General features: G+C 35.7%; 1 protein-coding gene across 18 annotated transcripts in view; it reads left to right on the top strand.

The window, feature by feature from the left end:
* The window catches only part of GPHN (gephyrin), a 722,880-nt gene that overhangs the window by 165,023 nt on the left and 532,867 nt on the right, over positions 1 to 24,990 (top strand). For all 18 annotated transcript variants that reach the window (XM_055291351.2, XM_063644412.1, XM_063644411.1 and 15 more), the window contains exon 2: positions 18,977 to 19,055. In XM_055291351.2, the coding sequence (XP_055147326.1) occupies positions 18,977 to 19,055 (79 nt within the window). The remainder of the gene's footprint in view (positions 1 to 18,976; positions 19,056 to 24,990) is intronic.

Here is a 24,990-nt window from a genome sequence, read left to right as displayed (position 1 = left end):
GTGGAAAAGTGGCCAGACTGTAAAAAGGAAAAAAAAAAAAAAAATCCAAAGATTAGCCTCAAAGATTGAAAGTAGATATGCCCACAAAGATGAGAAAGAATCAGCACAAGAACGCTGAAAACTTAAAAAGCCACAGTGCCCTCTTCTCTCCAAATGACTACATCACCTCTCCAGCAAGGGTTTGGAATTGGGCAGAGGCTGAGATGGCCGAATAGACAGAAGTAGACTTCGGAATGTGGATAAAATTGATGTTCATTCTGCTACAGGTGCACCTTCTAACTCAATGCAGGCAGCTACAAATCATGATAAAACATTTCAGCAACTGACAAGGTAAAATAACCAGTATGGAGAATAATGTAACCAACCTGATAGAGCTGAGGAAAAAAATAGAAGAAGTTCATAATGTAATTCCAAGTATTAATAGCAGAATAGACCAAGTGGAGGAAAGAATCCCAGAGCTTGGAGACTGTCTTTCTGAAATAAGACAGGCATACAGGAATAGAGAAAAAAGAATGAAAAAGAATGGACAAAACCTCTGAGAAATATGAGATTATGTAAAGAGACTGAATATATGACTGATTGGTGTACCTGAAAGAGATGAGAAGAATGGAACGAACTTGGAAAATATATTTCAGGATATCTTCCATGAGGACTTCCCCAACCTAGCTAGACAGACCAACATTCGATTTCAGGAAATGGGAGAACCCCTATAAAATATTCCACAAGAAGGTCATCCCCAAGACACATAATCTTCAGATTCTCCAAGGTCAAAATGAAAGAAAAAACGTTAAGGACAGCCAGAGAGAAAGGCCAGGCAACCTACAAAGGGAAGACCATCTGACTAACAGCAGACCTCTCAGTGGAAACCCTACATGCCATGAAGAGATTGGAGGCCAATATTCAACATGCTGAATAAAGAAAAAAGAAATTCCAACCCAGAATTTCATATCTGACCAATCTAAGCTTCATAAGCAAAGGAGAAATAAGATACTTTCCAGACACGCAAACGTTGAGGAAATTTGTTACCACCACAACTGCCTTACAATAGCTCCCAAAAGAAGCACTAAATATGGAAAGGAAAAATCATTACCAGCCACTACAAAAGCACACTGGAGTACACAGACAAATGACACTATAAAGTAACCACAAGTTATTTTAAACAAGTCTGCAAAATAACCAGCTGGCATCATAATGACAGGGTCAAATCTGCACATAACAATACTAACCTCAAATGAAAATGGGATAAATGCCCCAATTAAAAGACACAGAGAGGCCAGCTGGATAAAGAATCAAGACCCAATGGCCTGCTGTCTTCAAGAGACCCATCTCACATGGAATGACACACATATGCTCAAAAAAGGATGGAGGAAAATTTACAAAGCAAATGGAAATCAGAAAAAAGCAGGGGTTGCAATCCTGGTTTCTGACAAAACAGACTTTAACCAACAAAGATCAATAAAGACAAAGAAGGGCATTACATAATGGTAAAGGGTTCAATTCAACAAGAAGAACTAACTATCCTAAATATATATGCACCCAACACTGGAGCACCCAGATTCATAAACCAAGTTATTAGAGACCTTCAAAGAGACTTAAACTCCCACACAATAATAGTGGGAGACTTTTAACACCCCACTGACAATATTAGACAGATTGAGACAGAAAATTAACAAAGATATTCAGGATCTGAACTCAGATGTGGATTAAATGGACCTGATATGTATCTACAGAACTCTGCACTCAAAAACAACAGACTAAACATTCTTCTCATCACCATGTGTCACTTACTCTAAAAAAGATCACATAATTGGAAGTAAAACACTGCTCAGCAAATACAAAAGAACTGAAATCATAACCAACAGTCTCTTGGACCAGAGCACAATCAAATTAGAACTAAAGTCTGAAAAAATTCACTCAAAACCACACGATTACATGGAAATTAAATAACCTGCCCCTGAATGACTTTTGGGTAGATAATGAAATTAAGACGGAAATCAAGTTCTTTCAGACTGATAAGACTGATAAGGACAGATTCTCAGGGACACAGCTAAAGTAGTGTTAAGAAGGAAATTTATAGCAGTAAATGCCCACATCAGAAAGCTAGCAAGGTCTCAAGTTAACAACCTAATGTCACAATGAAAAGAACTAGAAAATCAAAATCAAACAAATCCCAAAGCTAGAAGAAGACAAGAAATAACCAGAATCAGAGCTGAACTGAAGGAGATAGAGACAAGAAAAGCCATTAAAAACATCAGTGAATCCAGGAGTTGGTTTTTCGAAAAGATGAATAAAATAGGCCACTAGATAGACTAATGAAGAAGAGAGAATCAAATACAATCAGAAATGATAAGGTGGGTATTACGATTATCCCCACAGGAATACAAACAACCATCAGAGAATATTATAAACACCTCTATCTATATCAACTAGAAAATCTAGAATAAATGGATAAATTCCTGGACATATACACCCTACCAAAAGTGAACCAGGAAGAAATTGAATCCCTGAACAGACCAATAACAAGTTCTGAAATTGAGGCAGCGATAAATAGCCTACCAACCAAAAAAAAGCCCGGGACCAGATGGCTTCACAGCTGAATTCTCCCAAATGTACAAAGAAGAGCAGGTACCATTCCTACTCAAACTATTCCAACAAGTTGAAGAGGAGGAACTCCTCCCTAACTCATTCTATGAAGCTAACATCATCCTGACACCAAAACTTCGCAGAGATACAAAAACAAAAAAAAACTTCAGGCCAATATCCTTGATGAATATTGATGCAAAAATCCTCTGCAAAATGCTAGCAAATTGCATCCAGCTTATCCAAAAAGATAAATCCAGCTTTATCTCAAAAAGCTGAGTGAACAGGCAACCTACAGAATGGGAGAAAATTTTTGCAATCTGCTCATCTGACAAAGGGCTGATTTCCAGAATCTACAAAGAACTCAAACAAATTTACAAGAAAAAAACAAACAACGCCATCAACAAGTGGGCAAAGGATATGAACAGACACTTCTCAAAAGAAGACATTTATGTAGCCAACAGACACATGAAAAAATGCTCATCACTGGCCATCAGAGAAATGCAAATCAAAACCACAATGAGATACCATCACATACCAGTTAGAATGGCGATCATTCAAAAGTCAGGAAACAACAGGTGCTGGAGAGGATGTGGAGAAATAGGAACACTTTTACACTGTTGGTGGGACTATAAACTAGTTCAACCATTGTGGAAGACACTGTGGTGATTCCTCAGGAATCTAGAACTAGAAATACCATTTGATCCAGTCATCCCATTACTGGGTATATACCCAAAGGACTAAATCATGCTGCTATAAAGACACCTGCACACGTATGTTTATTGCAGCAGTATTCACAATAGCAAAGACTTGGAACCAACCCAAATGTCCATGAATGATAGACTGGATTGAGAAAATGTGGCACATATACATCATGGAATACTATGCAGCCATAAAAAAAGGATGAGTTCATGTCCTTTGTAGGGACATGTCCTTTGTAGGGACATGGATGAAGCTGGAAACCATCATTCTCAGCAAAGTATCACAAGGGCAAAAAACCAAACACCGCATGTTTTCACTCATAGGTGGGAATTGAACAATGTGAACACTTGGACACGGTAAGGGGAACATCACACACTGGGGCCTGTTGTGGGGTGGGGGGAGGGGGGAGGGATAGCATTAGGAGATATACCTAATGTAAATGATGAGTTAATGGGTACAGCAACCTACATGGCACATGTATACATATGTAACAAACCTGCACATTGTGCACATGTACCCTAGAACTTAAAGTATAATAAAAATATATATAAAAAAATTTAAAAATATTGAATCTTCCAACCCCCCAAAAAAGAAAAGAATGCACACTATCTTATTAATAATTTTATATGGTTTACATTTTGAAATGATAACATTATGAACCTACTGTATTGGATTAAACAAAAACATTTTTTAATAAAGAAAAAAAGCTTGTCCAGCAGAGTTCAATAGGCTTTATCCCTGGGATGCAAACTTGGTTCATCATTGCAAATCAATAAATGTGATTTATCACATAAACAGAACTAAAGACCAAAACCACTTGATTATCTCAATAGATTCAGAAAAGATTTTTGATAAAACTCAACATCCCTTTACTTGAAAAACTCTGACCAAACTAGATACTGAAGGAATATACCTCAAACTAATGAGAGCCATGTAAGACAAACTCACAGCCAACATCATACTGAATGGGTAAAAGCTGGAAGCATTCTCCTTGAAAACTGGCACAAGGCAAGGATGCCCTCTCTCACCACTCCTATTCAACATAGTATTGGAATTTCTGGCCAGAGTAATCAGTCAAAAGAATGAAATAAAGGGCATTCAAATAGGAAGAGAGGAGGTCAACCTATCCCTGTTTCCAGATGACATGATTCTGTATCTAGAAAACCCCAGTCATCTCAGCCCAAAAGCTTCTTAAGCTGATAAGCAACTTTAGCAAAGTCTCAGGATACACAATTAATGTGCAAAAATCACTAGCATTCCTATACATGAACAACAGTACAAGATGAGAGCCGGATCACGAACATACTCCCCATTTCAGTTGCCACAAAACGAATAAAATACCTAGGAATATAACTAACAACAAAGTGAAAGATCTCTACAAGGAGAACTGTAAATCACTGCTCAAAGAAACCAGAAATTATACAAACAAATGGAAAAACATTCCATGCTCATGGATAGGAAGAATCAGTATTGGTAAAATGGCCAAAATGCCCAAAGCAAGTTGTAAATTCAATGCTATTCTGATTAAACTACCATTGACATCTAGTTCTGTAAACTACCATTCACAGAACTAGAGAAAACTATTTTAAAATTTGTACTGAACCAAAAAAGAGCCTGAATAGCCCAAGCAGTCCTAAGCCTAAAGAACAAAGCTAGAGGCATCACACTACCCAACTTCAAACTATACTATGGGGCTACAGTGACCAAAACAGCATGGTAGTGGTACAAGGATAGACACATAACCAAAGGAACAGAATAGAGAATCCAAAAATAAGACCACACATATACAGCTATCTGATCTTCAAGTAACCTGACAAAAGCAATGGGGAAAGGATTCCCTGTTCAATAAATGCTGCCAGGATAACTGGCCAGCCATAGGTCGAAAATTGAAACTAGACCCTTCCTGACACCATATACAAGAATTAATTCAAGATGGATTAAAGACTTAAGTGTAAAACCCAAAACTGCAAAAACCCTGGAAGACAGCCTAGGCAACTACATTCAGGACATAGGTACTGGCAACGGTTTCATGACAAAGGTGTCGAAAGCAATTACAGCCAAACCAAAAATCGACAGATGGGATCTAAGCAAACTGAAGAGCTTCTGCACAGCAAAAGAAACTATCAACAGAGTAAATAGACAACCTACACAATGGCAGAAAATTTTTGCAAACTATGCATCTGACAAAGGTCTAATATCTAGCATCTATAAGGAACTTAAATACATTTAGAAGGAAAACCACCCCATTAAGACATGTGCAAAGGACATGGATACTTCTCAAAAGAAGATGTACATACAGCCAACAAACATATATAGAAAAGCTCAACATCACTAATCATTACAGAAATGCAAAGCAAAACCACAGTGAGATATATCCTACCAGTCAGAATGGCTATTATTAAAAAGCTGAAAAATAACAGGACGCTTGTGAGGTTGTGATAAATGGAAGTCTTGGTGGGAGTGTAAATTAGTTCAGCCATTGTGGAAGACAGTGTGGCAATTCCTCAAAGACCTAAAATCAGAAATACCATTTGACCCAGCAATCCCATTACTGGGTATATACCCAAAGGAATATAAGTCGTTCTGTTATAAAGACACATGCACCCATATGTTCATTGCAGTACTTATGACAATAGCAAACATATGGAATCAACTCAAGTGCCCATCAATGATAGACTGGATAAAGAAAATGTGCTACACATACACCATGGAATATAAGGCAGCCACAAAAGAGAATGAAGATATGTCCTTTGCAGGGACATGGATGGAGCTGGAAGTCATTATCCTTAACAAACTAACACAGGTGCAGAAAACCAGATATTACATGTTCTTACTTAGAAATGGGAACTGAATGGTGAGAACACATGGACACATATAGAGGAAGAACACACAGCAGGGCCTACTTGAGGGTAGAACGTGGGAGGAGGGACAGTATCAGGAAAAATAACTAGTGGATACTAGGCTTAATACCTGGGTAATGAAATAATTGTTACAACAAACCCCCGTGACACACGTTTACCTGTGTAACAAACCTGCACATCCTGCACATGTACCCCTGAACTTAAAAAAGAAAAAGTGCTTCCTTCTATCCTTTCTGGTTTCTGGTAAGAAATCGATTGTCATTTGTATTGCCTTTCCCACTTTCCTGCTGTTTGTTTTTTTTTTCTTTTTTTGAGACAGAGTGTCGCACTGTCGCCCAGGCTGGAGTACAATGGCGTTATCTCGGCTCCCTACAACCTCTGCCTCCCAGGTTCAAGCAATTCTCCTGCCTCAGCCTCCTGAGTAGCAGGGATTACAGGCAGGGTTTGGCTATGTTAGCTAGGCTGGTCCTCTCCTGCTGTTTTTAAGGTATTTCCAGCTGGGCATGGTGGCTCACGCCTGTAATCCCAGCACTTTGGGAGGCCAAGACAGGTGGATCAGCTGAGGTCGGGAGTTCGAGGCCAGCCTGGCCAACATGGAGAAACCCCATCTCTACTAAAACCACAAAAATGAGCTGGGCGTGGTGGCACATGCCTGTAATCCCAGCTACTCAGGAGGCTGAGGTGGGAGAATCGCTTGAACCCAAGAGACGGAGGTTGTGGTGGGCTGAGATTGTGCCATTGCACTCCAGTCTGGGCAACAAGAGTGAAACTCTGTCTCAAAAAAAAAAAAAAAAAAAGATTTTCCTTTGTCTTTAGTTTTCGAATATTTGGCCGTCATAAATCTTGGTGTGGATTTCATTAACTGTACCCTCTTTCAGGTTTTTTAAACTCTTGAATCTCTATATTGAGTTTTTTTTTTTTTAATGTAGCCTATCCTTTCATTCCTCTTCTTTGACACTCGGATGATGTTAACTTTAGTTCTTTTGTTATTGTTTCACAATTCTTGCGGACTTTATTTTTTTTCTAAGCCATATTCTTTTCCAGATTGAATGACTTTTAGTGTTTTATCTCCTAGTTTACTGATTGTTTTCGCATGTTTCTTTCATTATTTCATTCTAGTATTGAGCACATCCATTAAGTTTTGTATTTCAGTTATTGTGTTTTTCAGGTATAAAATTTCTGTTTGGTCTTCCTGTGTATCTTCTACTTCTTGATTAAGATTCTTTTTCTTTGTTGTGACTTTTTGCTGATAAAATTTGTTTCATGTGTTTCTATAATTCCTTTTTGAATAATTTTTATCGCGACAAGACTAAAATTTTTTCGGGCAACTCTAGCGTCTCTGCTGCCTTGGTCTTAGCACCTGTCATTAGCCTTTTTTCATTCAGTTTGAGATCTTCCTGGTTCTTTGTATGACAACTTCCTTTTTTTTTTTTTTTTTGAGACGGAGTCTCGCTCTGTCGCCCAGGCTGGAGTGCAGTGGCGCAATCTCGGCTCACTGCAAGCTCCGCCTCCCAGGTTCACGCCATTCTCCTGCCTGAGCCTCTCCGAGTAGCTGGGACTACAGACGCCCGCCACCACGCCCGGCTAATTTTTTTGTATTTTTAGTAGAGATGGGGTTTCACCATGGTCTCGATCTCCTGACCTCGTGATCCGCCTGCCTCGGCCTCCCAAAGTGCTGGGATTACAAGCATGAGCCACCGTGCCCGGCCGACAACTTATTTTTTAATAAAACCTGAACATTTTGGGTCTTATGAGAATGTAGTCTTTATTTAAAGTATCTGGTGTAGCTGTTTCATTCTGACACTTCATCTGACAGTAGTCCCTCTACCTCTTTGCTCCAAGGTCGAGGTGGAAGTCGGGTTTTTTTACTTGGCCTCTTGGTAGGTGAGGAGGAAGGTTTCCCATGTTACTGCTGTGTAGGCATGTTAGTTTTGGCTCCCTAGTAGGTCTCCAGTGAACCCCTTTTGGCTAAGATTGGTAGGAGAATCTTTGTGGGATTGGTTGAAGATGTTTGGAAGATTTCATGTAGAACTTGAGTTTTAATATGCTTTCACCAGAAATATAAAGCAGTGGAGATCATAAATCAATTTGCATCCTCTCTGGAAAGTCATAGGCATATGCTATATTCATGCATGTATCAGAAATTACAGTATTAACTGGCTCTCCATAATGCCTCGTAATTTTACTGGTTCTTGTCAAAAAGTGGTTAGTAAACGTTTTCTGCCAGGTACAGTTGCTCATGCCTGTAATCCCAGCACTTTGGGAGGCCGAGGTGGATGGATTGCTTGAGCTTAGAAGTTCAAACCAGCCTGAGCAACAGCGAAACCCAGTCTTAACAAAAATACAAAAAAAATTTAGCTGGGCATGGTGGCGAAAGCCTCTGGTCCCAGCTACTTGGGAAGCTGAGGCAGAAGGATTATTTGAGCCTAGGCAGTGGAGGTTGCAGTGAGCCGAGATTGCACCACTGCATTTTAGCCTGGGCAACAGAGCAACACCCCATCTCAAAAAAAATAAAATAAATGAATAAAAAGAGGCCATATGTTAAATATTTTAGATTTTGTGGGCCAAGAGGCAAAATTAAGAATTGTACCTAGGTACTTACAAGAAAGAAAACAAATTTTCTCAGATTTTTTTGATTTATGAAATCAAAATTTACTAATAGTAATGGAGTACAATGTTTATAATTTGTGTTTACTAATATGAAGAATGAAAGATGGTGGAAATAACAGTTTAGAGTTTATATTTAGTAGGGTTTATAGTTTGTGTTCCCTGTCATCAAAATTAGTTGCACATGTTCATCTGTTAATGCTAATCTGTATGGAGTGTTTTATCCTTGCAAATGTCTTCATGGAAATTGTTATTGGCACGTACTAATCTTGATCCATTATCTTGATTTAACTTGGCATATTAATCATTTGGAATACATTTTTAGAATTCTGTTAGGTTTTCGTGCCTTTGAGCATGTCATTACATTGCAGATTAATCACTTAATGAAGATAAGAAGTGGAAAGTTCTCAGTTGTAGAGTTAAATAGACTTTTATGGAAATTTCCTTTCAATTTGCATCAGGTCGAAAAAATTTGGCTGGAAATGTAATTTGAAAATTTATCTGCTGCCCGTTTGTCAGGAAAGGAGATTTTGCTTCTTTAACTTTTGTCAGAAAAAGAATGTGTTAACTTTCAACAGCATAAAACAGTTTGAAAGTACTTAGAATTCAAACAATGTTTGCAGTTGTTAAATGACTATCGTAATACAAGTTTTGCATATAATCATTGTTTTGGCTTATAATTTTAGATTGATTACATTAATACCATGAACTCTTTACATCAGTTTCTCTTTTTGCATTTTTAAATGTGTATGTAAAGGCTTTATTCATTATTGATTCAAACTGTTTCTTCTTTTGTGAACTTTGATAGATTGTGTCTTTAAGGAATTGGTTTATTCCATCAAGAATATCAAATTCTTAATTCATGTCTTGTTCATAATATTCCTTTATTATCCCTTTAATGTCTATGATATCTGCAGTGATGTTTCCTCTTTGTTTCTGATATTCGTGATTTGTGCTTTCAGTGAACTTGGCGAGACGTGTATTGATTTTACCAAGGAATCACCTTTTGGTTTCATTCATTTTTCTCTTTAGATTTCCCATTTTCAGTTGCATTGATTTCTGCTCAAATTTTTGTTATTTATTTGCTTCTGCTTAATTTGGATTTAATTTGCTCTCATATAGCTAGTTTGATAAGGTGGAGGCTTAGATTATTAATTTTAAATCTTTCTTCTTTTCTAGTCTATGCATTCAACGTTATAAATTTCCCTCTAAACACTGCTTTTACTGCCTCCCTTACATTTTGATAAATTATGGTATCATTACTTAAATAAAAGTATTTTTAAATATATTTTGAGATTTATTTTTGACATGTTCTTTAGAAATGTTTCGTTTAATCTATAGGTATTTGGGGATACTTCTTATTCTCCTGTTATTGATTTCTAGTTTAATTCCATTATGGTCTGAGAGCCAACACTTTAATTTTGTGGTAAGATGTGAATGTGGTCCGTTTGGTGAATGTTCCATGTTAGTTTGAGAAGAATGTGTATTCTGCTCTTGTTGGATGAAATCATCAATAGATGAGAGTATATCAAATTGATTATTAGTGCTGTTGAGTTCAGCTATATCCTTACTGATTTTTTCTTGTGAGATTTGTTCATTTATGATAGAGGATTGTTAGTCTCCAGCTGTAACTGGGGTTTCATCTATTACTCCTTGCACTTCTATCAGTTTTTGCCTCATATAGTTTAATGTTCCATTGTTAGATGTATATATGCTAAGGACCGTTATGTATTCTTTGAAAATTCATCCCTTTATCATAATATATTGCCCCTCTTTATTCCTGAAAACTTTTCTTGCTTTGAAATCTGCTCTGTCTGAAATTAATACAGCTACTGTCACTTTCTTTTGATCAGTGTCAGCATGGCATTTCTTTCTCTATCCTTTCACTTTTATCTGTAAGTATTTTTAAATTTGAAGTGGATTTTTTGGTAGAAAACATATAATTGGACCTTTTTTTTAATCTACCCTGACAATCTCTGTTTTTTAATTGGTACGTTGGGACCATTGACATTCAACATTGTTATTGATGTAGGTGAATTAATATCTACCATATTTTAAACTTTTTTATTTGTTGCCTTTCACCTTTATTCTTGTTTTGTCTCCCACTCTTCTACCTTTTGTGTTTCTAATTGAACGTTTTATATAATTTGAATTTCTCTTTTGTCATGGTGTTATCAGTTATGCCTCTGTTTTTAATTTTTATTTTTATTATTTTTTTGAGACAGAGTCTGGCTCTGTCGCCCAGGCTGGAGTACAGTGGCGCAATCTCCACTCACTGCAACCTCCGCCTCCTGGGTTCAAGCGATTCTCCTGCCTCAGCCTCCCTACTAGCTGGGACTACCAGTGTGTGCCACCACGCCCGGGTAAATTTTTGTATTTTTAGTAGAGACGGGGTTTCGCCATGTTAGCCAGGATGGTCTTGATCTCCTGACCTCATGATCCGCCCACCTCGGCCTCCCAAAGTGCCGGAAATACAGGCGTGAGCCACCACGCCCTGCCTGTTTTTATTTTTTAATGGTCATCCTAGAGTTTTTAATATACATTTCAACTAAACCAAGTCCAATAACACTATATTCACAAGCAGTGTGAGAAAATAATCCTAATTCCTCTCTTCCACCCAGTGTATGCTTACTGGAATTCATTGAACTTTATAAAAGCATACAGAAGAATATGTGTATATATAAGCCTACATAATCATATACATTGTTGCTATTATTATTTTGAACAAACTATTATGTTAGATAAATGAGGAAAAAGAAAAATTTTTACTTTACCTTCATTTATTTCTTCTCTAACACACTTTGTTTATGTAAGAAGATCTCAGTTTCTGACTGATAATCATTTTTCTTTTTTCTGAAGAAATTCTTTTAGCATTTCTTGTATGTCAGGGCTCCTGGCAACAAATTAGCCAATTGTTTTACTGCCCGAGAAAGTCTTTATTTCACCTTCACATTTTTTCCTTTATTTTTAGCTGACATGTAGTAATTGTACATATTTATGGTCTACAGAGTGATATTTCAATACATTTACACAATGTGTAATTATAAAATCAGGGTATTTAGCATATCCATAATCTCAAACACTTATCAATTCTTTTTACTGTGAACATTCAAAAGCTTCTCTTCTAGTTTTTTGAAAATATACAATAAATTCTAGTCATCCATATTTATACTACAGTGCTATAAAGACTAGAACTTACTCCTATTTTTCTTTTCTTTTTTTTGAGACGGAATCTCGCTCCGTCGCCCAGGCTGGAGTGCAGTGGCGTGATCTCAGCTCACTGCAACCTCTGCCTCCTGTGTTCACGCCATTCTTCTGCCTCAGCCTCCTGAGTAGCTAGGACTATAGGGCCCGCCACGACTTCCGGCTAATTTTTTGTATTTTTAGTAGAGACGGGGTTTCACCATGTTAGCCATGATGGGCTCGATCTCCTGATCTCGTGATCAGCCCGCCTCAGCCTCCCAAAGTGCTGGGATTACAGGCATGAGCCATTGTGCCTGGCCCTTACTCCTATTATCTAGCTTTAAGTTTGTGTTCATTAACCAGCCTCTTCCCATCCTTCCCTACCCACTCCCCTTCTAAGCCTCTGGCAACCACAGTTCTACTCTCTACTTCCATGACCTCTTTTTTGTTTTTAATGGATACTACATATGCATGAGAACATGCAGTATTTATCTTTCTGACTTATTTCACATAACATAATGTCCTCCAGGCTGATCCATGTTGCTGCCTATGACTGTATTTAATTCTCTCTCTCTTTTTTTATGACTGAATAGCAATCAATTATGTATATACACCTCATCATTCTCTTTATCCATTCGTCTGTTGATGGATGTTTAGTTTGATTCCATATCTTGGATATTGTGAATCATGCTGCAGTAAACCTGAGAGTATAAGTATCCCTTTGACGTAATTGATTTCCTTGCTTTTTGATAAATGCCCATTCATGTGATTGCTGGATCAGATGGTAATTAAATTTTTACTTTTTGATGAGCCTCCATACTGTTTTTCATAATGGCTGTACTAATTTACATACCCACAAACAGTGCGTAAGTTCCTGTTTCTCTTCGTCGTCACCAACATATGTTATCTTTGGTCTTTTATAATAGCCATTCTGACTGGGGTGAGATGATATCTCATTGCAGTTTTGATTTATGTTTCCCTGATGACTAGGGATGTTGAGCATTCATTCATATATTTGTTGGCTATTTGTCTTCTTTTGAGATGTCTATTCAGATTCTTTTTCCAGTTTTTTTTTTTTTTTTGATGGAGTTTTACTCTTGTTGCCCATGCTGAATTCGAATGGCACGATCTCAGCTCACTGCAACCTCTGCCTCCTGAATTCAAGCGATTCTCCTGCCTCAGCCTCCTGAGTAGCTAGGACCTACAGGCATGTACCACCACGCTCAGCTAATTTTTGTATTTTTAGTAGAGACGTGGTTTCAGCATGTTGGCCAGGATGGTCTCGATCTCTTGACCTCGTGATCTGCCTGCCTCAGCCTCCCAAAGTGCTGGGATTACAGGCGTGAACCACCACCCCCGGCCTCTTTTTCCAGTTTTTAATCCGATTTTTTGATGGGTTGTGTGAGTTCCATATATATTCTGGACATTATTCCCTTGTCAGGTAAATAATTTGCAAATATTTTCTTTCATTCAACAGACTGTATTTCTTTACTCTGTTGATCTTCTTTTTTTGCTCTACAGAAGCTTTTTAGTTTGATATAGTTCCATTTGTCTATTTTTGTTTTTATTGCCTGTGCCTTTGAAATCTTTAAAATCTTTGCTTAGACAGATGTCCTGAAGCATTTCTTACATGTTTTCTTATAGTTATTTTGTAATTTCAGGTATCAGGTTTAAATCTTTAGTCCATTTTGAGTTGATTTTTGTGATGAGAAGGATCTACTTTCATTCTTCTGCATATAAATATCCAATTTTCCAACACCATTTAGATATTTTATTCTTTTTAGCAGGTATTGACTGCAAATGGGATTGCTTTCCTGATTTTTTTTTCAGCTAGTTTGTTATTCTATAAAAACATCACTGATTTTTGCATGTTGATTTTGTATCCTGCAACTTTACTGAATTTGTTTAGCAGTTCTAAGATATTTTATCCTTTATGGATTCAGGAGGGATATGTGCAGGTTTGTTACATATATATATGTGTGTGCGTATATATATATATGTATATATATATATATTGCATAGTGGTGCGATTTGGGTTTCTAGTTTACTCATCATCTGACTAGTGAATATTGTACCCAATAGGTAATTTTTCAACCCCAACCTCCCCTCTTTTGGAATCCCCAGTTTCTATTATTTTTCTTCCTAGAGTTTTTTGAAGAGTCTTTAGGATTTTTTATATTTAAGATTATGTCATCTGCAAAGAGGGACAGTTTGCCTTTCTCTTTTCTAATTTAGATGAACTTTATTTCCTTTTGTAGCCTAATTTTTCTTACAAGGAATTCCAGTTCTATCTCAAATACAAGTTGTAAAAATATACATTCTTTTCTTGTTCTAGTTCTTAAAGGCTTATAGCTTTTCTCCATTCAGTGTGATATTGGCTGGGTGTTTTTCATATTTGGCCTTTATTGTGTTTAGGTATAATCTTTCTGTACTTAATTTTTTTAGAGTGTTTATTATGAAGGGAGTTGAGTTTTATCAGATGCTTTCTTTGGATTTGAGATGATCATATGATTTGCTTTTCGTCTATCATTCTGTTGTTGTGATGTAGCACATCTATTGATTTTCATATGCTGAACCATCCTCGCATACCTGGGATAAATTCCAGTCAATCATAGTGTTTTTTTTTTGATGTGCCATTGGATTCAGATTCCTAGTATCTTGTTCAGGATTTTTGCATCTATGCTAATCATGGATATTGACCTCTAGTTTTCTTTGTGATTGTTGTTGCATCCTTGTTTAGTTTTGGTATCTGGGCACTACTGACCTCATAGAATGAATTAGGAAGAATTTTCACCTTTTTAATTTTTTGGAAGAGTTTCAGCAAAATAGGTGTTCTTCTTTTAAAGCTTTTTGGTCCTGGGCTTTTTGTTGGGAGACTTTTTTATTGCCGATTTACTCTCGTTACTCATTATTGATCTGCTCAGGTTTTCTATTTCTTCCTGATTTAATTTATGAGGTTATGCGTGTCTAGGAATGTATCCATTTAATATAAGTTCTCTAATTTCTTAGTGTGCAGTTGTTCATAATAATTTCTAGTGGTCCTTTGTATTTCTGTTGTATCAGTTGTAATGTCTCATTTTTTATTTCTGATTTTACTTGAGTCTTCCTTTTTTCTTGAGTAGTCTAGCCACTGGTTTGTAAATATAGTTTATCTTTTCACAAAACCAGTGTTTCTTGTGATCCTTTGTGGGTTTTTGTCTCTATTTACTTCTGCTCTGATGTTTCCTTCTTCTTATTTTAGATTTGACTTGTTCTTCCTTTTCTGGTTTCTTGAGGTGCTTTGTCAGATTGATTAAGTGAAATTGTTCAAATGGTTTAAGTGTTTATTGCTGTAAACTTCCCTTTTAGTACTATTTCTCAGTATACTAAGTTTTTGGTATGCTGTTTCTATATTAATTTGTTTCAAGACATTTTTTGGTGTCTTTTTAAATTTCTTCATTGAACCATAAGTTTCTCAGGGTCTTTTCTCTTTTTTTCTTGATTAATCTTATTAATTGTTTGATTTTCATGTATTTGTAGAATTTCAAAAGTTCCTCTTGTTACTAATTTCTAGTTTTACTCCATTATGGTTTGTGAAGACACTTGATATAATACTGATTTTTGAAAATTTCTTGAGGCCAGTCTTGTGGCCTAACATATGGTCTGTCTTGTAGAATGTTCTATGTGCTGATGTCAAAAAATGGATCTAAAATGGTTTACAGACCATATTTGGTGCAACAGCTGCAGTTGGACCAAATATGTTCTGCAAGCCATCTTTAGATCCATTTGGACACACATTCTTGAAGGATAACTTTGTTGGGTATAGTATTATTAATCAGTAGGTGTTTTTTGTTTTAGTACTTTGCTTAAACCATTTTTTTTCTCTCTTGGCTTGTAATGGTTCTGCTGAGAAATTTGCTGTTAGTCTGAAGGGGATTCCCTTATATGTAACTTGATGCCTTTCGCTGTTTTTAGAATTATTTCTTTGTCTTTGACTCTTGGCAGTTTGAGAGATATGTGTCTCAGAGATGACATTTTTGGGTTGAGTATTTTGGGGACATTTGACCTTTCTGGATCTTCATGTCTATCTCTCAAGATTTGGGAAGTTGTCAACTATTATTTTACCAAGTAAGTTTTCTATGCCTTTTCTACACTCATTTCCTTCTATAATTCACAAAATGTGAATATTTATTTACTTGATGGTTTCCCATGTCATGTAGGTTTATTCATTCTTTTTTTAAATTTTTTTTCCTTTTGTCTGGGTTATTTTTAAAAACCTGTCTTCAAGTACTAAAATTATCTTCTGCTTGATCTAGTTGATTGTTGAAGCTTTCAATTGTATTTTTTTAATTTTAATCATTGAATTCTTGAGTTCCAGGATTTCTGTTTAGTTGTTGTTTATGACATTCTATTTAATTTCTCATTTAGATCACCAGTTGTTTTTTTTCTGTTTATGTATATTTTCTATCTGTGTTCTTTTGTATCTACTAAGTTTTAAAAGATTATTATTTAAAATTTTTAAGGTATTTCATAGATTTTCTTTTGGGGCTCTGTTATTGGAGAATTATTGTGTTTCTATGGCAGTGTCATATTTCCTTTTTCATGTGTCTTGCATCCCTACATTGATAACTGTGTATATGGTTAGCAATTTCTTCCTTCAGTTTTCTGGATTAGCTTTTTTAGGTAAACTTTTTTCTGTAGACGTATCTGTAGTGTCATTTGGGTAGAGTGTTTTGGCTTTGGTTCAGGTGGTTGCATTAGTGTAGTCTCTGTATGATTACTTTGGCTGTGAATAATGTTAGCAGTGTCTGCAGTTTCCCAAGGGGGTTCAGGTGAGGTTGTTCATGGAGTCAGCGACAAGACTTTTCTGGGGACAGGGATATTTGGTGGACTTGTTCTTTGGCTCCTAAGTGTTGCACACAGGCACTGGCAGTGTTAGCAGTGGGCTGGTTCTTGGGCTCCTGGGTGGTGATTGGAGGCACATGGTGGCCTTACCACTGGAGTTCATGAGGTCATCATTTGTGATACGCACTGGGTGGGCCAGCCCTCAGGCCCTCAGTCTCCCTGTTTACGCACTGACTGTAGCTGTAGAAGGCCCTGGTTGAGCCAGTCTTTGAGTTCACAGGTGGCACACGTGGGTGCCTTCATTTTTAGTTGGATATTTTATCAAGGTACAAACTTTTGGATTCACAATTTATCTCAAGTATTGTAAACATATTGTCACATTGTCTTCTGGATTTGATAGTTTCTATTAAAAACTCAGCTTTAGGTTTTCTTGTTTTTCTTTTGAAAGTGGTGTGTCTTTTTTCTCCCTCTGACTGTTGTTAAAGTGTTCTTGTTATCTTTGATTTTCAGCATTTTGAGTGTTGGTTGTGGTTTTTTTCGCTTTTGCCAGTGTGGTGTTTGCCATACTTCTTAAGTCAGAACATTAATATATTGTATCAGTTTTGGGCTAGTCTCAGCAATTTTTAACTTTTTCTGAAAGTATTCTTTCTCCTCACTTTCTGTTTGCTTTATTCTAACTGGAATTATATTTGCATTAAAGTGTTTAATTCCCACATATCTCTTATGCTGTGTTCATTTCATTTTTTTTTTTTGCTCTGCTTCAGTGTGGATATTTCCTCCTGACCTATATTCAAATTCACTAATCTGTGCTTTGCTGTATTCAGTCAATTATAAAACCCACCCACCAACTGCTTAATTGCAGATAGTATGTTTTCCAGATATAAAATCACTATTTAATTTTTAAAATAGATTTTCATTCTTTGTTGAAGTTTTTCTTTTTTCATCTACTTTGAAGATCTTTTTTAAAGTCCTTGTCTTCTAACACTATATCATTTGTGGGTCTGTTTATATTTATTCTCTTTTCCCTTGATTGTTAGTCACATTTTGTGCCCCTTTCCATACCTTGTAATTTTTATCATATACTAAATATTGTTTATAATAGAGTAGCAGAAATTGAACTAAATATTATTTTTCTTCAATTCTGTATTAGATAAGATCACGTGCTAATCACCTCAACTCAATTATGAATCGTACTGCATCAAGTCTGGGTGGCAGCTTTCGATACACTTAGAATGCCTTTGATTTTAAATGTCCTAATGACAGTAACTGTTGTGTTGCAGACTCTTCTGTCTGGTGACTTTGTATTTATATACTGTAAAATTGTTGGAGATTTTACTCTATCTTTCTGGTCCAGCTCCCTTTACTCATTTCCTCCTGCTCCCCACCCACTAAGGGGATGCTTTTGGTTGAGAGCAAATATCTTGTGGGAAGACCTATTAAAATTTTATCCTCACAGTGGTAGGCTCCATCTGTTCTACTGTGACTTTGACTTCTAATCACCACAACATTACAGGGATTATTATTTGCCCCATGGCCTGTTCTCCCAACTGCTGCCCCAAATTCTCTTAGGTAATTCTGGTACTCAGCAAATTTCTCAGTGAGAAAACTGTCTGTAATTTTGGGCTTCATCAGATTCCAGTTTTTCATGCCAGCTTACAAATTATCAAGAGCTGTGCTGGTTTTTCTTTTCCTTAGTAGTGTCCTTCTTTCTTAGCTAGTCTGTGTCTAAATGGCAAATCCTTCCAGAAATTAAAATAATCAGCAGGATTAGCTGACTTAAGAGATATTAATCATCCTGCAAATTTAGTTTCTCTTTTCTATTTCCATTGCTCGCCAATATTTTTAAAAATATGCTTTTGTAGTTTGTCTCTTTTTTTCCTAGTTGTTGTGGGGGCAGTGACTTGCTACTGTGTACTAGTAAATTAATCTTGTAACAGTAAGAACAAAATTTAGACCGATATGTTTATTATTTTATGTAATGTATTTATATAGAGTTGGTGTGCTTAAAGTAGTGGATTGTTATTGAAATGTTGGCTTGTTTAGAATATTAATATTTGTTGCTAAATTCACCAGGCCTATAAATAAATCAATATTAATGTTTGGGGAAAAATGAAAAAAAAAAAGCTATTTTTCATTTCAAAATGTCTTTTGGTCAGCAATAGCTTAAATGAAATGTAAACAAAAATTAATTTTTTTTTCTTTTCCCCATTCCTATTTAGTGAGTGATAGTTGCTTCAGGAATCTTGCAGAAGACCGCAGTGGGATAAATCTCAAAGATCTCGTACAAGATCCTTCTTTGTGAGTATTTTGCTTTCAGTATTAAGTATAAATTAAAACTTTACTATTAGTGTTCCTTTTCTCAAAAGAGTTTTATGTGAAAACTTATTTAAGGTACAATAATTTTTTCTTTTCTAATCGTTTTACACGTATTGAAACAGTTCAGAAATAGAATAGATTTTAGAAGGAATGATGTCATGATTAATGATTGATTTTCGAGGAGGAATGCTGATGGCTGATGATATCTTGCCAATGTGGCAGTAGCTACTAGCCAAGAAAGATGATTAGTAGTTGATTTGCTTCGGAAAGGGAGATTGAATTTGTTTACCACAATTTGAAGTTTTTTGAATATATTATTTATAGTAATTATTTGTAATTATAATTAGAAATATAAAGTAGTTATTTGTAATAACAATATACATTTGAATATGTTAGATATAATTCTGATGTTTTACATATGGCACAAGAATTTTGGAGAGTTTTATAGATTTCAGTTTTTTTCTCATCAGTCAGTCCCAGTCTTTATTAGCATATCTGTTTAATACATATACTCTACAATAATGTCACTTTCTATTTCATAAATTTTTTTTTACACTTTCATATTTACTGGTAAATATGCATACTATCTATGAACGTACCTTCCCAATAAGATCACTGTTTATTAAAAAAATAATAATTAAAACTAGTTAAGCCTGTGAAGCAGAGTAAAGAAAATTGAATACTGCCAGGTGCCTTCTTTAATGATACATATAATGCATACAATTAAATATGTCCTAATAGGAAATCCATCTCCCAGATCACATGTAATCTACCCTCCCATGGGAGTCACTAATAAGTCATTGAGAATTTTGTGAGGAATAAACACAAGAATATCTTGAACTTGAAGATTATTGATTTTTTTTTTTATACCTAAACTCTTTTTTTTTTTTTTTAAATTATACTTTAGGTTTTAGGGTACATGTGCACAATGTGCAGGTTTGTTACATATGTATCCATGTCCCATGTTGTTTTGCTGCACCCATTAACTCGTCATTTAGCATTAGGTATATCTCCTAATGCTGTCCCTCCGCCCTCCCCCCACCCCACAGCAGTCCCCAGGGTGTTATGTTTGGGTTTTTTTTACCCATTTTGAGTTATTTTTTGTGTAAGTTGTAAGGAAAGGATCCAAATCATTCTTCTACATGCTGATATCCAGTTTTCCCAGTAGTGTAACATTTTAATTCCTTTGACATTTTTTCTTTATATTTTTGAGTGTTTTCTTATTAATTGCTCTAGGGGTTATAGTAATAACTTAGTTAACAGAATCTACTTCAAATTTATTTTAATTTCGGTGAGATATAGAAATACAATTCCTATTTAGTGCTATCCCTTGCCTCTTTTTGTGCAATGATTATTATACATATTACTTCTGTGTTTGATGCAAATCCAACAATACATACATTGTTATAATTACTAGGTTATATGATTGTATTTATTTTCAAGAAGCTAAAAGAAAAAAGTATGTGTATACATCAGTATATGTATATGCTTATTTATACATACTGTATGTAAATATGTATTATATATAAATATACAATATATACACACATTCTTATTAATAAATGACAAATAACAAGATTAATACAATAAGTAATACTTTATATATTTTGGTGTATATGTACATTTTGGTTTCTTCATTTATTTCTATGGATTTTAGTTACCATCTAGTGTCATCTCCTAATCCAATAGAGCTTTCTCCTTCCCATTCTTGTGCTGTTTTCAAATACATTTCACTTTTATGTGTTATAGACCCAACAATGTTATACACACACCCACACCCCCCGCCGCCCCACATGAGTACATTTTCTTTTTAAATCAGTTGAGAAAAGAGAGAAGTAGAAAGATGCAATTATACTATCTTTAATAATTATTCAAATAATAATCTTTGTTTTTCATTGTATGTGTGTATGTATTTGAGTTTGAATTACTGTCTAATGTCACTTCCTCTCAGCCTTGAAAACTTTAGTATATCTTGTAAGGTGTATCTGCTAGCAACAAAATCAGCCAGTTTTTATGTGTCTGTGAATAGCTTTGCTTTCATATTTGAAATATTGTTTTACTGGATATAAGATTCTTGTTTGACAGGCTTTTTTTTCTTTCTGCATTTTGACTATGTCATTCCACCTACTGCCTTCTAGCCTCCATTGTTTATGAAGAGTCAGATGTTAATCTTCTTAGTTTTATTGTATGTGATAAGTTATTTTTCTTTTCTTGCTTTTGAGATTTTTTCATTGTTTTTGTCTTTCAGCATTTTTACTATGATGTGTCTATGTGTGGGTCTCTTTATGTTTATTTAACTGGAGTTGGTTGAGCTTTTTGGATATGTAGGCCAATTTTTTAAATCAAATTTTAGAAAGTTTTAGCTTGTTTTTTGGTACTTTTTACTGCTCCTTTCACCCTTTCTTTCTGATGTTCCTATAATGCATATGTTGGTGCACTTAATGGTATCCCACATTTCCCTGAAGCTCTGTCCATTTTTTTCCATTCTCTTTCCCTTTATTCTGTGGTTTATATAATGTCCATCATTCTATCTTCAAATTTACTTATTCTTTCTTATGCCAATTCAACTTACTGTTGCATTCTTCTAGTTATTTTTTTGTTTCAGTTTTATGTTTTCTGTCACCAAAATTTTTATTTGGTTTCTGTATTATAATTTATATTTTTATTGTTATTCTCTATTTCATGAGAAATTATCATACTTTTCTTAACATCTTTAAGTATGGTTTCAATTCTGTGGACATATTTATAAATATTTGAAATCTGTCTGCCACATATGACTTATGGGACCTTTTATAGGCAATTTCTGTTGCTTGCTCTTTTTCTTATTTATGGTTCTCCCACTTTCCTGTTTCTTTGCATGTCTCAAAATTTTTTGTTGAAACTGGGACTATAACAGTTGTTACAATTTTAACAATTTTGGGTAAAGATTCTCTCCCCTGCCCTGCAGTGGTAGTAGTTACTGTTTTTTTATATTTCTTTAGTGACTTGGCTATGCTATTTCAGTTAATCTGTTTCCCCAGAAATGTGTATGTAGCCTCTGTTGTTCCTTAGAGGGTATATGCACAGTCACCCTGGGATAACAGCAGTTTTATCGAGCTTACTTTGATTGTCTCTTTCCCTAATCTGCTAAACATATACTTGGTCATCCTTTATTGGGATTGCACTCACTAGTTATTGGTTGTTGCCTGATTGCTCTGTTATTCTCAGCAATGCCAAGGGATGTCAGTTGGTTCACAGTCTGAGACGATTAAATTTGCAGAAATTGTTTTTGTTATTGATTTATGAGTCTTCTTTTGACTTAGGAGGTCTATTGTTAACTATCTTTTTCCCGATCGTTTCTGTCAAATTTCTAGGTCACCTAAGGTTCAGTATGTTACTATTCTGGAGCTACTAGCCCCCTCTTAATTGTGTACTATTAGAGTCTTCACTGTTTCATACAACAGTGTTAGGCTTCAACTCCCACATGCCCTCTTCCAAATCAAGTCAGTCTTCTTAGGGAGAACTATTGAGTTCTCATGGCTTGTCCCTCTCTCTGATCAAAATGTCTGCTTTAGAGCTGGTAGCAAGTACAGTTGCTCACTTTTTTGTTTTTGTTTTTTGTTTTTTTTTTTTTTTTTGAAGTAACATCCTGGCTTTATGAACAGGGCACTGGGAGAAAGTGGTAGTCGCTTGTGTTCTCAGCTTACCTCTCCTCACTTTGAACCTGCACCCTTTGATTTAGCAGGGATGAGGGGAATAGGGACCTGATATTTGGGTCTGTTCCACATTGGGTAGAGACTTTTTTCTGTGAATGGAGTATGAATGACGGAAGGGAGCTCACACCTCGTCTGTTCTTGTACTTCTCTAGGGAGCTGAGGGAAATAGAGATGATGGTGGCCTGTCCCTCCCAGGGCAATACTATAGCCCTAGACTGGGATATATGGGGGACAAGAAAGCCCCATATTCTTAGCTGTATCCACCAGTAATAGAGCTTCCATCGCTCTGAGTTTGGGGCAGAAGGCAATTTGGAGGAGTTGATCTTGGCTCAAGTGTCACAAACTGTCATTGTTCTTGTGGAGATTTAGGTTTTCTTCAATAGATGCTTCTCCAATTGTTGTTTTTGCTTAGTATAATTTTCAATGAATTTAAATGGCTGTTTTTTCTTTTTGTAAGTAAGTTGCACCACTTATGGTTAGAGAAAGAATTTGTGGAGCTTCTCATGCCACATTCCTGAAGTCAGTCTCTCCCTCTCCTTTTCCCTCACCCTTCTTCCCCCTCCCTCTCTCTCACTCTTCCTCTCCCTCACACCCTCTTCATCACCCTCCCTTCCTCTTCCTCTCTTCGGCTCTTTTTCTCTCCCTCTCTCTTTCTCTTTTTCTCTCCCTCTTTCAGGAATTTTGACTTCATCCTAAAACCTCCCAGTTCTTTCACATAGTTGCTGATAGTTAATACAAATCTTTGCCATCGTTGTCCTTGCTGTTTGTTTTAGAACCTATAGGCAGAATCTTGGTTTTGTTTTGCTTTGTTTTGTTTTTTAATGTTATTTTGTTGGAATTAGCCCCATCAGGCTGGACCCTAACTATCTTTTGGGATTCTGCTTCTGCCATATACTGTATTAGCTAAATGTGCTAGTGCAGTCAGCAAGTCAGCAATTGCTTCCTCTAAGTCATTAATGAAAATGTTGAACAGGACAAGGAGAAAGCATTGTATATCTTCCAGATTATCCATCCTTCCAACAGCTCCGAACAAGCCATACCTTAATTTCAAAGAGATATTTGAGATATTATTGCCTTGCTATCTTTTTTTCATGCCTTCCTCTCCTTCTAGACCTTTTTCTCCCAATCAAAATCTTTCTTTCTGGGTGAGATTCTACCCATCTCCGTCATTTTCCTCTACCTTCTTGTTCTACCTAACCTGTATTTCCTACCAGAAGATCTTCCCTTCTTTATTCCTTCTCTCAGTCTTTAAGCCTTGTAATTTTAATGATTTTTATACTTTTCTTTATATTAATTTACCTTTGTATGTTTTTCAGTCCTTAGCAAATTCTTTGAGAACAACTCTTCATCTTTCTATTCCCTATTGTATGGAATTTAGTTGAAGTGAATTCTTGGGAAATAGTCTTAATGAATTTTTATAAGAGAATCTGAATCAGTATTAAATGATTCATCCATTTGTTGTGTCAAAGGATAGTTATTGAATATCTACTATTTACCAAATGTTACACTGGGCATTTAAAATAAAGCAAGGATCACGATATGAGTTTTTCTTACTCAGATTTCTGAAGTAACAAGGTTGTGTAGATGAGCAAGTCATCCTAACAAGCTTTACTGCTACACTGACAGTTTATAAAATGATTTCCAAAACATTTCTCTCCAGTTAATTTACTGCCTATGGCATCAATTTAATTGTTGTTGCTGATTTTCAAATGTTTACTCCACCTCATAATACACTGCAAAGCACTTGCAAAGTGGAATTGTAAGTTTTGCAAAAGAAGCAGGATTTCATGAATATGTGAGTGTTACAGAACAATTTCAGTCACATATAAAGTCTTTGATAAATGGGGATCTAGCTGCATTCTACTATTTGCAATTAATAAAGAAAAACATCATAAGTATAGGGGCCTCAAAACATAATTATTTGTGTATGACTAAGTTAGATGGGTATTTTCAGAGAAATACCAGCAACTTTGAATATACTTTGCAAAAGAAACAAAAACCCCTGACACTTTTTTCTGAACTATTCTGTCATGCTATTTAAATTTTGTTCAGATAAATTATACCAAAACCTTTCAAGCTTGTTTAGTAGTAATTCATATTTAGAATTATAACCTGAAAGTGTTTTAAAGGTAAAATACTTTTGTTAATTTTCAGTTTCATTCTTGAAGCTGAAGTGTGAATTAAACTACATATTTGCTACAAATATGTATGTAAGCTATATA

Source organism: Symphalangus syndactylus, chromosome 8 (assembly GCF_028878055.3).
Source record: "Symphalangus syndactylus isolate Jambi chromosome 8, NHGRI_mSymSyn1-v2.1_pri, whole genome shotgun sequence".
Lineage (NCBI taxonomy): Eukaryota > Metazoa > Chordata > Mammalia > Primates > Hylobatidae > Symphalangus > Symphalangus syndactylus.
This window is presented reverse-complemented; position numbering and strand designations above follow the sequence as displayed.